The following is a 14,315-nucleotide window of genomic DNA, read 5'->3' on the forward strand; positions in this document are numbered from 1 at the left end:
TATATCATTTTCTTGCTGGAGTAGCTGAGCATGAGTCGCTAGGTGGAAATAGTAGTCTGCCAGGAAAGACTACGTGGTAGTTTTAACCTGTCGTCAGTGTTAGGCCAATTCTGTGTCTTCCTGAATAGAGGCTCTATGGAAAGAAAATTCCCATATGCACTATGATTAGGGTATGACAGAGCTGCTTATTAGTTCTTTGTCCATTATCTAAATTGAAATTTGATCAGAGGATGATGCAAATCTAATTCCTGAATGGTTCAAAGAGGTAAAGGTGATTGAATATAAATGTACATTCAATATCTTCTTGTGGAAACAAGATGCTATCATTAACGTTCTGTGTATCAGGGTGGTTACAAAAGCCTTAAAATGACATTTAACAAAAACTTATTTTAACTTTGGGGCTTAAAATGCTGTCTTTGTCTTAATATTAAAGAGATCAAAAGACTCCACAAAGAAGAAGCTGTACTTTTCAAAATGAAAAAAAATAACAGCAAAACATGTAGTAAATGAATTACATCATAGCAGAATTTGCAAATTTAGGGATTCATTTTTTATACTGAAATAAATATGGTGCTACATATTTTTCCTGCTGTTTTTCCTGCATTATTTTTATTGTGTACAGAACAAAACTCTTTTTTTTTTTTTCCTATTGAATTGGTTTGCATTCATTTTATTTGTGTTGTAGGATACTGTAATTTATGACCGCCTTGCTGAAAGTTCAAAATACAAAGAAATCACCTTAAAACATTTAGAGCAGTTTGCTACTGAAGGTGAGTAATACAATGCAAACGCAGAATTTCTTCACTGTTCAACTCAGTTTTCCAATCTTATGTTGCTGTAGTGGTAATTTAGAAAATTGTTTTCGTTTTCATCCCTAAAATATAATAATCTTCCTAAGAATCTTTGGTAGTAAATTTGTGGTTTTAGGCTTTTAAAACAGAATACATTTTTCCAATGAACAAACAGATTGCACAGTTCTTTGTTTCTTTGTAGGTTTCATCTTTCATGACTACTTTCATCTCCCCTCACGCAACGTATGTTGTAGGGATGGTGCACAGGAAAAGGCAAAGATGCTTGGTTATGACTAGCATAGTGCTTTTAAGGCAGCTTTACATTACTTCTGTTACCAGTCACAATAAGGGGAACTGTAATCACTGTTTTCCATATGCTACTTTTTAACAACCGCTGTTTCAAAGCAATTATTCCATTAAGGCTTATTAAATAAGAGCAGTAAGTAAAATTTAAGACTATGAAATTAACGTGATTGATACAAACAGCCAGTTATTAAATAGAAGTGGTTTCCACTTTTAGGCAGACTGTAGAAAGTCCTGTGCTTTGATATAAGTTCACCCAGCACTTCTTCCTTTATTAAAGATAACAAAAATGGGGGAGTGTCAGGCATTATGGAGGTGTGCTGTGAAGTATTGTAGTGTTTTAGTTTATTCTTGGAAGAGAGTGGCTGGAAGCAGGATTATAATAGTTAATGAGAATATGAAATGCAACTTTTACCTCTTCATTTATTCTAATACTCTCTTACTAGGACATTGAAAGTAACTTCAACGTGTTTTTAAGAAATAAGCTTACAGTTGAAGGCAAACTTAATTAAAACATTTTCTTTTCATAATGCTGGATATCTGGTCAAATGCTATTGTATCAGGAAAGATACTTTTTCTGCTTGTTAGGCATATGACTTCTCTAAATGTTTTTTTTTTTTTCTCTTTTGATTTATCATGTAATTAAGCATTTTGGTTAGTGTAATAGTCAGCAACTTCGGACTCTTGATTTTGTTTGTGACAGCAGAAGCAAGCCACAGATCGTTCTCCATATTAAGATCACTGCAGGAAACATTTCATTAGCCTTAAAAAAAATGAACAGAAAAGAAGTCTTACAAATATTAGAAATCAGAGTAAATTTCTAAAAGAAACTTGAAAGCAGAACTAAAACTGAATACATTTGACAAATAGTACAACAAGAAACTTCAGATGCATCCTTTCACTATAAGAATCCAGCTCTGAGCTGACTGGCCCGTTTGGGGAACTATTTTCATGACCTAACCAGGACCAGTCAAGGAAGAGATAATTAGATATGAAGTTAGTTTGGGATGTGAGTCTATACGTTTGGTTGCAGAAAAGATAAACGTAAAATCAGTATCTGTTACCCTGTGTGAACTAATAGGAGAATTTGATTTCAATTCTTAACAATATTCCCATTAGATCAGTGGTACAAATGATACTGTGTTTTTTTAGCGCTCAGGTTGGACTGATGGAAATAAAAATAAAAAGCAAAGGATTTTGCCCTTCTTTAAAACCAGAGATGATATGTATTGACATTAAGAAGTTTGTTCAAGAGATTTTCACCAGATGAAAAGATACACTGTTCAGAAGTGAATTGCTAACCTTTCAAAAACACTAAATTCAATCTGAAGGAAAAAAAACTAGCAGAAGTACTTCTCTCTGGAATCGATTAATGAAATTGGTATTTATTTTTGCATCAGATCTAAATTGCAGCCAATGATGTTGCAAGGTTTCTCATGTGTAGCCTTTCATGTGGCAGTACAGTATGTCCTTGGCATTTGCTGCATGTTCTTGGTGTGTTCAAAAATGAAGTGGTTAGCATGGCTGGCATTTATATCTAAGCATTTACTAAGCTTGAGTGTTAATGCCTGCTTGGATAAATAGAGAAAGTGTATGATTTTTCTGTGTTGTTGTTCCAGTTTGTTACACAGCTGACTTAATGATGCTCTGTTTGCTACTTTTTATTAGGAAGATTCTTTTAAATTAAAATTAATATAAATCTTTCCAATTAAAAATAGAAAAATAATTACACTCTGATTAAAAAAAAAAAAAAAAAAAAAAGCGTTGAAAGACAAATTTGCTCACATTTGGTAATTTTTTCTCTTTATTTCATCATCTGCATAAAATATTTTGAAGGAATTGTGGAAATACTACTACTGTTAGTCATTAATTCTTTTCCTCCTCCTTCTTACCTCATTCATTAGTTTTAATCTTGCTAACATATCCTTTTTAAACAAAAATGTTAGTAGTAATTCATTTGATTTGTTAAGTTTTTGGAGCTAGGTGGTAAGAAGCTGTGATCATAACAGTACTCAGTTGGCAGTGCATTAGGAATACAAATGGTTTACATTCTGATAAAATTAGTTATGTATCTTAAATGAAAGAAAATTGTTTTATGCCATGTCAAGCCTCTTTCAGCGTTTCAAGATTGCTGTTGATGCTCGTCTATTCACAACGGAACAATGTTCAAATATGTTGTGTTTGTCCGTCGCTGGTTAAGATGCTCCCCACCTCCTAGAGAACAGTGGTTAAATGCTCTAGGGTGATGCAGTAGTCCTGCCTATACCTCTTCTAAACTTCCATGCCAGCAAATTCTGGTTTCAGACAATTTAATTTGGCTAGAGCAATGCCCTTCTCTGTATATAAAGAGTTAATCCAGTTTCGTGCCATGGAACCACAAAAATCTCATGATACGTGAAAGCAAACTGTTAGGATGTACCTGTCTACTTAAACTGAAATTAAATCTGTGCGGACAGAAAATATATGGCGGTTTTTTCCGTAATTTTGCAGCCTCAAATTCTCACTGTAGTGCTCAGTCTAGGTTTCTGCTGAAGGAAAAATTCTATTATTTATCTGTAACTACTGCAAAGATTAAAATAAAATCCCAAAATGTTGCCTTTATTCAAAGGTTTTATTTTAAGAATTTGGAACATTAAGAAAATCTGTGGGGTGAGGAAATAAAATTTGATGAGATTCAGCTTTGTCTTCTATGTGGTGAATTTTAAATTTCAGCTCAGAACTTTCTGAGGACATTTGGGGAGGTGTGAAAGAGGAGAAATTATAACACGATGATATATTTTAACCTTCATTATAGATTTATTGCTTCTCATCATAGCAGCATTTAAGTTTATTATACTTTTTGCTTTAGAAATTTCTTCGAGACATGCAGCAGTATGCTGAAAATCAGACATGAACAAATATAATGAAAAAACGCTTGTAGTAGTTACTCATTGTATCTATATCAAGGAAACAAATGATGGTTTACTATCTGCTTTCTCTTTAGGCTTAAGAACCTTGTGTTTTGCTGTGGCTGAGATTTCAGAAAGCGATTATCAAGAATGGTTAGATGTCTATCACCGTGCTTCTACAGCTATACAAAACAGAGCACTCAAACTTGAGGAGAGCTATGAACTAATTGAGAAAGTATGTGCAGTTTTCTGGGGATTTCTTTATATAATATGAAATCTAAGTGACTGACAAATAATGCTTTGATAGAAAAAGCTCTAGCGTTATACTGATGGATACGTCATATAGCCCTTGCAACTGAGGTGACTGAAATGAAAGATTACTTTGTCAAAGTTTTGACAGAAAATAACTTCTTTCCTGGAAAGTATTGATTTTTGCGTTTTTTGTAAAGGTTTTTTGTTTTTCAGGGTTGCTCTTTTATGGAATAAAGTAGGTAATAAATAAACAGCTGCTAAGTTCTATACTGATCACAGAAACAGATAAAAGTTAAGGTCATCCAGACATAACCCCCTGCTTCAGGGCTAGATCAGGTTGCCCAGCAGTATAATAAAATTTTAAGGGAATTTTCTCAGCTGTGCTAATCGATTTTATAGAGCTAAACTATTCTTCTTCCCCTTTTTCTGAATTTAAATTTCTTTTCTTGGTTTTTAAAAACTGTCAGATTCCGTTGATGAAACTGCTTAAAATACAGAGCCTGAAAAAAAATTGAGTGTTTAATCAATCAAAAAGAAAGGTGTGAACATACAGTTTCAGTCAACTGTAGGACTTGAGTTTATATATGTGAGCAATTTAAGCAGATGTGTGGAAGAGTCTTAAAAATATACCAGATTCATGAATTTTAAAAACATTAATTTCGTCATAAATATGCAATATTAAACAAAAACAGACTAAAAGATTAAAACTGAATTTAAACTGGAAAATCTTCATGTGCTGGATATTTTATGTTCACAGAATCTTCAGCTGCTTGGAGCAACAGCAATTGAAGATAAACTACAAGACAAAGTGCCTGAGACCATAGAAACACTCATGAAAGCTGACATAAAAATTTGGATACTTACTGGGGACAAACAAGAAACTGCCATTAACATCGGTATTACAATTGCATTTACTTGATGGCTTTGTTGATAGAGTAAAATTGTTTTCAGAATGGAAAGGTATTTTGTAGAATAATGCTACTATGTGGCATTCAAGAATTTAAATAATAATTTATTTTTCAGTCTCTGGTAGGAGAAGAGTGGGTAATAGTCGTTTTTTTCCTCCATTGCAAAGCTAACAGCAAAAAAATCTCCTATTTCCTCCTAGAGAGGAGGAAAAAAATGAGAAGGTATAATGTTAATAAAATATAAGTATTTCCTTTCTTTATTTTTCATTCTTTCAAGAAATGCTGATAGGAACTATGATCTTAAATAAAGTAAAGCACATAGTTTGTGAAGTAAAGTACTATAATCTTTACCATCAGTCAGAGATTTCCTTTGATTGTTCCCTTGTATTTTAAGGGAGGGAGGAAGGGAATAATGTATTAACTAAACTAAGCAGTAATAAACCTGTATTTTTAAATAGTAATACATGAAAACTGTATTGAAGACTTAGTACACCTTACAGTAGCCTAAATGTGTCCTAAAAATAATTTTGATTAATGTACTCTGTTACAATTACTGTATTTAATGTTAAAAATATCTATATTTGCCCATGAGATGGCTGGTCTGAGGTCATTTTCATCTCTTCAAACCTTGAGGTTTGAGGATATAAGTATCATACCAATATTTTCATTTTAATTATGTATATAATATTATATATTTATTTGACATGGCATAATTAGATCATTGTACAAATTCTGCTTAAAACATCAAACAACAGAAAAGAATGGTTAAATTTACATATGCAAATGTTACATGAAATGCAACTTGCATTCAAAAAATTTCCAGTGCTAAGGAGGATCTATTTGCTGTTTTCAACTATCTGAAGGCAATTTACAGAAAATGTGTGCCTTATTCGGAGTTGCTCAGAAGAAGAACAAGAAACACCTGTCATAAGTTGCAACGGTGAAAAATTCTAACCATTCTGACTTACTATCTCTAATTTCTATGGAATGCAGAATACTGTTTTGTTGGTTTTTTTCCCAGTGCTTTCAACTGGGGAGCTCTAATTTTAATTCTCTCACAGAAAAAAGTGCAATGTGTTACATTGGATTTGCTGGAACTAACTGTTGAAAAAAAAATGTCCTTACAGGTCACTCCTGTAAACTTCTGAGAAAGAACATGGGACTGATTGTTATAAATGAAGGCTCTCTTGATGTAAGTAAAACATGCAAATTTGTAAGTTAATAAAACATCACTATTTTCTGCATAAAATATCCAGATAAAATATGCTGGTGCCGTTCTCTCGGGGAATCTTAAATGAGCTTTATAGCAGAAGAGTTTCCTCTGTCCAAGAGGCTTCAGGAGAAAACCCTGGAATTAAGCTTGCATTAGGACTTAGGGAAAGGAAGGGAGGGATAAGTGAATGGGAAATATGAGAATCAGCAAGAGTGGATTTCCTTAACTGAAGGATTCAGTGGTAGTGTGTAAAGTAGGCTATAACATGAACTCACAGAATCACAGAATGGCATGGATTAGAAGGGACCTCAAAGATCATGAATCTCCAACCTCCCCATTTAATACTAGACCAGATTGCCCAGGGTAACGAGAATACTTTTTTAAAAAACTAAGTACTTTTTTAAATGTTTTGAGTCATTTAGAACAGCACACTTTCAATGTTGAAGCATGAACATCACAGTGATTTCATTTTAAATATGAACTATTTTAACTGACATATCCTTTCTGATAAAATTGAAAGTAAAATCAGAATTGAAAACAGAACAGGCAGCAGCTCTTGATTAATATTTGAAAATAGTTTATTGATACAGTAAGTAATTTCACAAATAGCTTGTGATATTAATGAAGAAAGGCAATCTTCTTCTGTTCCTAGTTTATGTATTTGAATAGCTTATGAAAGTTTGTGATTATTGTTTTTAGAGAGGGGAGGGAGAAAAAAGTTTTTTGTTTAAGCCCTTTACTTTTAAGTTTTTCATTCCTCAACCACTCTATAACATGAGAGCTTCTTTATTGCATTTAGATTATTTACACAGACTGATGGATTGCAGAACTACTGCAGTACTAAATCAATGGATTTGAAACAGAAGTTTGTCAATTTTGTATACTTCTTCATATGTGATGAAATAATGAGATAGTTTTACTTAAATACTAAATGGAGTCCAATAAAAAAAAAAACAGAAAACAACAAGCATTGCACAGTAAAAAGTCAAATTTATTTTAAGCAGTATTTTTTAAAAACATACGTTAATAAAGTTTAAGAAGAAATGGTATTCAAGCTGAACATGAATACCAAAGAACAGATTCATGACAATTGAAATTGCATTTGCAAACTGGCCCCTTTCATGTCTGTGCATGCTAATAACTTAAGTTGCTTTTTCAGGAACAGTTAAATGTGGCAATCAACTTTAGGGCAAGAGGCACTTTATTTTAATATAGTAAATGAACTTTGTGCTGACATTTTAACAAGTGACTACATTAAAAATTTTCTGCCTCATTTAATGGTCTTTATTTCACTGTTTGGTTAATACATCCTTTGTCTCCTTGCTGTGGTTTTTCCTTGCTTTATGGTCGGGTTTGGGAGTCAGTCTCCATTACTAGTGCAACTGCTTGAATCAAAACTGGCCTTGAAAACTCTGACCGGGTAGCAGAGCTTTAGGAGATGTTGAGAGAAGTGGATTGCTGCAATCAAAGAACCTTAAGTCAGAACAGCTGGAAGAATGGATGCAATTTCTCTTCTGCATGCCAAGGGCAGTTGACAATCAGGCGATAATAATTGGCTGGAATAATATCTGTTAATTTATATGGCTTCTTTGGCTTCTTAGCAACTTAGGTCCACAACTCATACTGGGACCCTGTGCTCCATCTTGCAGTGCAACTGTGCTCCCATGAGGGATGCTGAGCAGCCAGTTCTTACAGTACAGGAGGACTATGAAATCTTGAAGTAGAATCATGATATAGGAATCTTGGAGGGCACAGAACTTCCTTACCCCACAGTGTAGTGGGACCTGTCTGTTTAGAGAATGATTGCTATGATATTTCTCTCCTCCTTGGTTCTGCAAAGTATGGATATAGCCTCATGGCTTTATAAGGGTTGATATACACTCATAGGAGTTAGGAAGGTTGAACTTCTTTTGGTTTGCTCATTCCTGACAGTACTGAAAAAAGAATGGTGGTGGTAGGTTGTTCTTAACCTTGTTGTTAAGGTGACACCACAATAGCTTTTGCATACCAATGGCTTCTGAAATGCAAACAGCTCAACACTGATCCTTTAGGGACAGGCAGAGTCCCATGTCCCTAAGACATATAAAACATTTTGAAAATTAAATGTCTCCTCCGTTTGGTCATTAATACAGCCTTAGCATTCAAAACACGGGAAACTAGAGACAAAAAAAAAAAACAAAAAAAACCCTACTTCAGACTTTTATCCCATCTTAGGGAACTAAGTTTACAAAAAATATGCTGTATTAAGAGATCTTTGTATGAACAAATATCCTTCTTTAATGGAATTAAAAATAACTCCACTATGTCTGTTTTAGCATCCGTTAGGTGGGGTAGAACTGAAATCACTTTCAGGAAACATTTCAGTATCTCTTTTTGCAGCATTATTTGTTTTATGGCTCTACTCTCAGGAACATCTGCTTAGCTTCACAAACAAAATGTGTTTTTGCTTGAAATTTCTTACATAAAAGAAATTTTATTTTATTTTTGCCTCCACATTAACTTAATGGACTGCTAAATGTTAGCATAGTACTGCTAATTATGGATAGAAAACATAATGTATCTTTATTCTTTTGATTGTGATCTTAAGAATACTTAAAACCAAAAGTAGAAAGTAGTTTGATTACCATGAGTTTCACTGAGTAATACCACATGGAAGTGATGTAGGAATAAATGAGGGATGTTTCACTGCTTATGATTGAGTGCACTGGCTTTCAGCATACAGCTACACGTAAGCCCACAAAGGAATTTTAAATATGGCAATTTTACAGTTGTGGTAAGTAATTTGTATTGTCTTGGGGTTTCTTTTTGTTTGTTTGTAATTAGTAGCATGCCTGGAGCTACCTGGCAGAATGTGTGTGATAAAAAATTGAGGGCAATTTAAACAAGAGTTGATAACTGTATGTATGAGGAGAAACAATAGATGAGGATAATATGAAGTTACAGGCTCTTGTGTTACTTAAGCTTTGTCGGAAGCTGAGTAGTCTGTGGAGATTAGGAAAAGTTGATACTTTCTTGCACGCTGTAGTGTTGCATAATGGACAGAGGCACTCTGAAAAATAGTTACAGAAGTTATTGTCATTTTTAAGAATTTTTGTTGTGTCACCTTACTCTTGGAGTTTCCACAGAGGGAGAGACAAGAAATCTGGAGTACAGAACTCCCCAACAGACTAATCTTCTTTTAGATAAACCAATTAGCCTTTAAAAGACCAGTAGAAGCTAAGTAGCCAGACAGCACAGTCAGCACGTGGAGACAGGTGAAGTTGAGATTTGTTTCAGAGTATTTGAAATTTTAATTACTTCTTGAAGTTTTCTTTTTAGGTGGTTACACCAAATTCTATATACATATGCCTGACATCACTGAAGTAGCACAATTTTTTGGTTGTTAAGCCAGTTTTAATATATATATATATATTGCTGTTTTCATAGGATGCAACAGTTTGTCAAATTCAAATCTATATAAGCAAAAACTTTCATCTTCCTTTCTCTTTCAAAGCCCTTTGTTCTTCTGAGCTGTGAAGGACAGTATATTGTAGCCCTATGAAGCCCTTCATAGAAAGAAATACAACAAGAAATTACTTTTTTTATTCATGACACTCCGTAGTATAGCTGTGCTTGACCTCCCCAAAGCAGGCTAAATACATAATACTGCCGGCTAAATACAGACAAACATACTATTTACTTGTTAACTTAATCAAAAGGAAATTTCCTTTTTACTGAAAGAATACTTAGACTAAAAAACAGAAATAAAAATAACACTTTCTTTGTACAACAGGGAACGAGGGAGACGCTTAGCCATCATTGCAGTACTCTTGGTGATGCTTTAAGGAAGGAAAATGATTTTGCCCTCATTATTGATGGTAAATCTCTGAAGTATGCTTTGACTTTTGGAGTGAGGCAATATTTCCTGGATTTGGCTTTGTCATGTAAAGCTGTTATTTGTTGCAGGTAAGGTTTACGTTGTTCTTTCTCTACAATATTTGTATTGACATGTAAAAATTAAAAAGCTGTTTCCATGACAGAGAAATTATATGTATCCATATCTTCCACCCATAAAATCTAAATGAAGAAAAACAATACGTAATACTCCTCAGTGCAGTCATTCAAGCAAAGTATTTCTGTAGCAAAGCCTGATACAGCAGCATAGCTCCCAAACAAAATAATTGGGATTGCATATACCCAAGAAAATTGTGTTATCCATCAAGAATAGTCTCAGCAAGATTAAAAGACTGATCTTAACTTTAAATTAATACTCTAGTTAACTACAGGTTTCAATACGTCTGGCTTCTTTTATAGAACTTCCTCTGCAGGCAAAACTTAACATCTCTGCCTTTCCTGTAAGCCATCAGTGATGCTGCATAAGCGCACAGAAATGTGACAGCTACACTGCTAAGTGATCTTTATTTCCTGAAGTTGACAGAAACACCTTTATGTTATTGTTGTTATTATTCCTGATTGTTTTGGTGTTCTCTTATACAACCAAGCATTTAATCCTTTCATGTAAACTTTGTTAGAGCTCTAGGCTTACCTTAACAGGGGAACTTTTTTGAGATTAAACAAAATATGATATGCATTTTTTCAAGCATGCACAATATGAAAACAGTTTGGCTTGCTTTTTAATGTTCTTGGTTTTATATTAAAAAGGGCATTATAATTGATAGCTTCTGTGTTTTGGGACTTTATTGCGTTTTTACAGCTTCAAGCACAAAACCCTCAAATATCTCCTTAGTACTACATCACCTCTTCTACATTTGAAGGATTGAACTAAAAGGGAAGTCAAATCATTAGTAGCTAGATAAATAAGAATTGCTCCTATCAACTTTCAAAGGGCTTGCCTTAGCCCAAGTGATTTATGTGTGAAAAAACAGAAGCAAGGACTTTTCGTTACAAGATCGTTGGCGACACAGAGTATCTATTAGAAATGCAATCAAAAATCCCAGAGCTGTGGAAATAGCTGTTATTTTTATCAGTGTCTAATAATTAGAAGTATAGCCAGTTAATGTTTTCAAAATATTTCTGTTTTGACCTTTGTAATAGTGTGGAAAAAGCTGTTGGGTATAGGCATAGTGAATTCAGAAACAGATATTCAGAGTCTTCTGTAGTCCAGGTGTCCTGCTGTTTCTCAGTGTAGAAGTGCTGTAAGCATGAGATCTCACATTTTTAGAGTTCTCCATATGTTTGTTACATTCAATTCCATTTTGTTTTACATTGGGTACTATGCCTGATTATAATTGCTTTAGAAAATGCACAGCAGTAGTCTTTCCAGTTTTACTCATTATAACAAATAGCAAGTTGTAGATGGGTTGAATGTAGAATGTTTATTTCAAAACTGTTCCTTTCTTTTCTTTGCTTGAACTACATTTTTTGCTGTTTGAGAAAATGTTATTTTTGTTTCTGTTGAACTGTTGAGCCATTGCAAGGTATTCTGTACATAGAGTTGTCATATATTGCTAACCTCTCTGTGACAAAACAACAAAAAGTACAAAATGAAGGTTTCCATTCTAGCAGCGTTTTCTGTGCTATTTCTATATTTCCGTAATATTCTCAGGTCATCTGGTTTCAATGCATATCTAGGTATATGCTCTGACATATTTTGTGGTTGTTTAAAATTGGCTGCAGGTTTAAAACTAAAATATTTGCTTGTAGCATTCACTGTTCTAATATGTACATATTCAATACCACATACTTCTCTGAAGTAGAAATTCTGTCAAAATACTTTTTGCTGTTAATGCTCTATCTTCAGTGTATAAAATTGCCTCTACTTGTTTCTGATTTTGAAGACAAAAATTATCATTTTAATTAATACAAATCACTTAAATGTATGGTTGTGACTATATTAAAATGTCAACCTTTTTTCCATCCATATAAAAGCACTAAACATTTTGAACACTTCTTTGTTTTAAAACTACAAATTTCTTTGTTTTCTTTGAAGTGTACATACCATATTCACTTGTTTGGAGTCATTTCTTACCAATGAATTCTTAATAAGAGTAGCCATAACACAAGAAGCTGACAAATATTAGTAGATATTTTACTTCAAAAAATCTTCGTATGTTATTAATTCCAAGCAGATGTTTGGCTTAAAGACTTAAATAAACAGAATTCCAGCTCTGTATTGGTTTCTGAATAATGTGTGCAATAAGAATGTCAAATTGATTATTTTGTAGTAAAAATGCATCACTCAGAATAAACAAATTGCACGGGAGGTGGTTTGGTGGTGGGTTTTTTTGTTGGTTTTTTTTTTTTTTTGGTGTCTTGAATTTAGATGTATCCACCAAACATATTGCTTTCACTTGGCAGAGAAAGTAAATGCCATCTTCCAGCTGCCTCTGTAATATTTTCTGAAAGGCTAGTAAGTCATTCTTCCTGGAAAGTTGGAAAGATTTTTGAAGTTATCAGGTCAGAAGCTGACTAATGCTGATCTTGATATCATACTCATCAGCAGTATTCAAATCTCTAAAATAATTTTTAAAAAAATCTTTGAAGTACTTCTTAATATACATGGACCAGAGATTCTTCTAGAGGACTGTTGCCCATAAGCTTTCATTCCAAGTTCACCACAAAGTTGTACTCATCCCAGTGGCCTTTCTCAAAAATCTCATAGCAGGCGCTGACATACTGCTACCTTCAGACTCAATACTATTTAAAAAGAAGGCTGTTGAATGTGGAGAGTTTAATTTGATTCTTTATCTTAAAGACATGAGGTATTTGTTCTATTTTGGAATTTTTTTGGAAGGGACGCTATTCAGACATAACTGCGCTTTTGTGGCTTTCATTTCTGAATTTGTTCCCAAAAACTTGTTTTCTATTATTCTTATTTTATATTATCCTATTTTTATTCTTTTGGACCTGGAAGAATTAAGTTAAGATATGAACATCCCTATATAACACTTAACTCCAAAATTCTGGCACTTCAAAGGGGATTCTTTTTCAGCCTCAGCTACAAAATACCACAAGCTCATGGTGTCAGGGTGATTATTGCTGTGAGTGCATAAGGAAGACTTGGAGAAAATAAATTACAAATACACATTTTTTTCCTCAGTTTTGATTTTGTTTCCAAGGGCAAGTTTTCCTTCTTAACCTTGTTAAGTTTTTGCATAGAGGCAGTCAGAATTAGTTATCTGGAAAGATATGTGAGGAAAGGATTATTATTTCATCTTCTCTTCACTGGATGCACATCCCCAACTCCACAAAAAATTCAGCTAGATGCAGCAGAGTTCATGTTTTGAAATGTGAATTGCTTTCTCTGCAGGAGGCAGAGAAGAGCAAGGTTTGAGTTTTTGCATTTCTTCTGTTCTTCCAGCATCCCTAAATGACTCATTCAGGAGCGGTCTGGTTGGCAGTTCCAGTGCCAGGAAGCACAAGACTGGATTGACACATTTCTTAGAGTTTGGTCCTTCCCTTCCTTACCTTGTGAAACATGCCTGTGCTGGCACATAATTTTTGTAAATTATTTGCAGTTATCATATCTCAAATATATGGACTGAATTTCAACTTCAAAATAGAACATTGTGAACTTGAAATTGAACATACACATGTGACATAATGAAAGATGGAACCAAAACTGATACAGTTTGATCAACAGATCTCTTGAGAATCATCTGTGAAATAGTTTGTTCCTTCCCCATCCACATTTCTTGGCGGTTGGTGCAAACAAATGAAGAAGTTACTAGCAGTTACATAGAGCGAAGGATCAACAATCCGTGTTCAAACTTGCATCCTCTTACTTAGCATTGTAGGTTATGTTAACGTATTGGTGCTCCACACTTGTTACTTCTGCCTGTTTGCTTTGATATCTGCCTCTTAAATTTATAAAATAATTTAACAGAGAGGAAAATAAAAACGTATAAAAGCAAAATGAAAAGCAACCTAAGTTACTATTAGTAGTGGCAGTGCTGGATTTTCTTCCATTACTCCATTTTAGGGGACCATTACTGTTTGACTTGCGTGTCTCTAGTCCTAT

At 33.8% G+C, this 14,315-nt stretch overlaps 1 protein-coding gene across 5 annotated transcripts in view; it reads left to right on the forward strand.

Annotated features, from left to right (window-relative positions):
* The window catches only part of ATP8A1 (ATPase phospholipid transporting 8A1), a 94,316-nt gene that overhangs the window by 47,321 nt on the left and 32,680 nt on the right, over window positions 1-14,315 (forward strand). For all 5 annotated transcript variants that reach the window (XM_085223228.1, XM_085223229.1, XM_085223230.1 and 2 more), the window contains 5 exons: window positions 686-770; window positions 4,078-4,217; window positions 4,992-5,130; window positions 6,270-6,334; window positions 10,128-10,300. In XM_085223228.1, the coding sequence (XP_085079354.1) occupies window positions 686-770; window positions 4,078-4,217; window positions 4,992-5,130; window positions 6,270-6,334; window positions 10,128-10,300 (602 nt within the window). The remainder of the gene's footprint in view (window positions 1-685; window positions 771-4,077; window positions 4,218-4,991; window positions 5,131-6,269; window positions 6,335-10,127; window positions 10,301-14,315) is intronic.

The sequence above is a fragment of the Meleagris gallopavo genome, chromosome 4, assembly GCF_905368555.1.
Source record: "Meleagris gallopavo chromosome 4, MGAL_WU_HG_1.1, whole genome shotgun sequence".
Taxonomy (NCBI): Eukaryota; Metazoa; Chordata; class Aves; order Galliformes; family Phasianidae; genus Meleagris; species Meleagris gallopavo.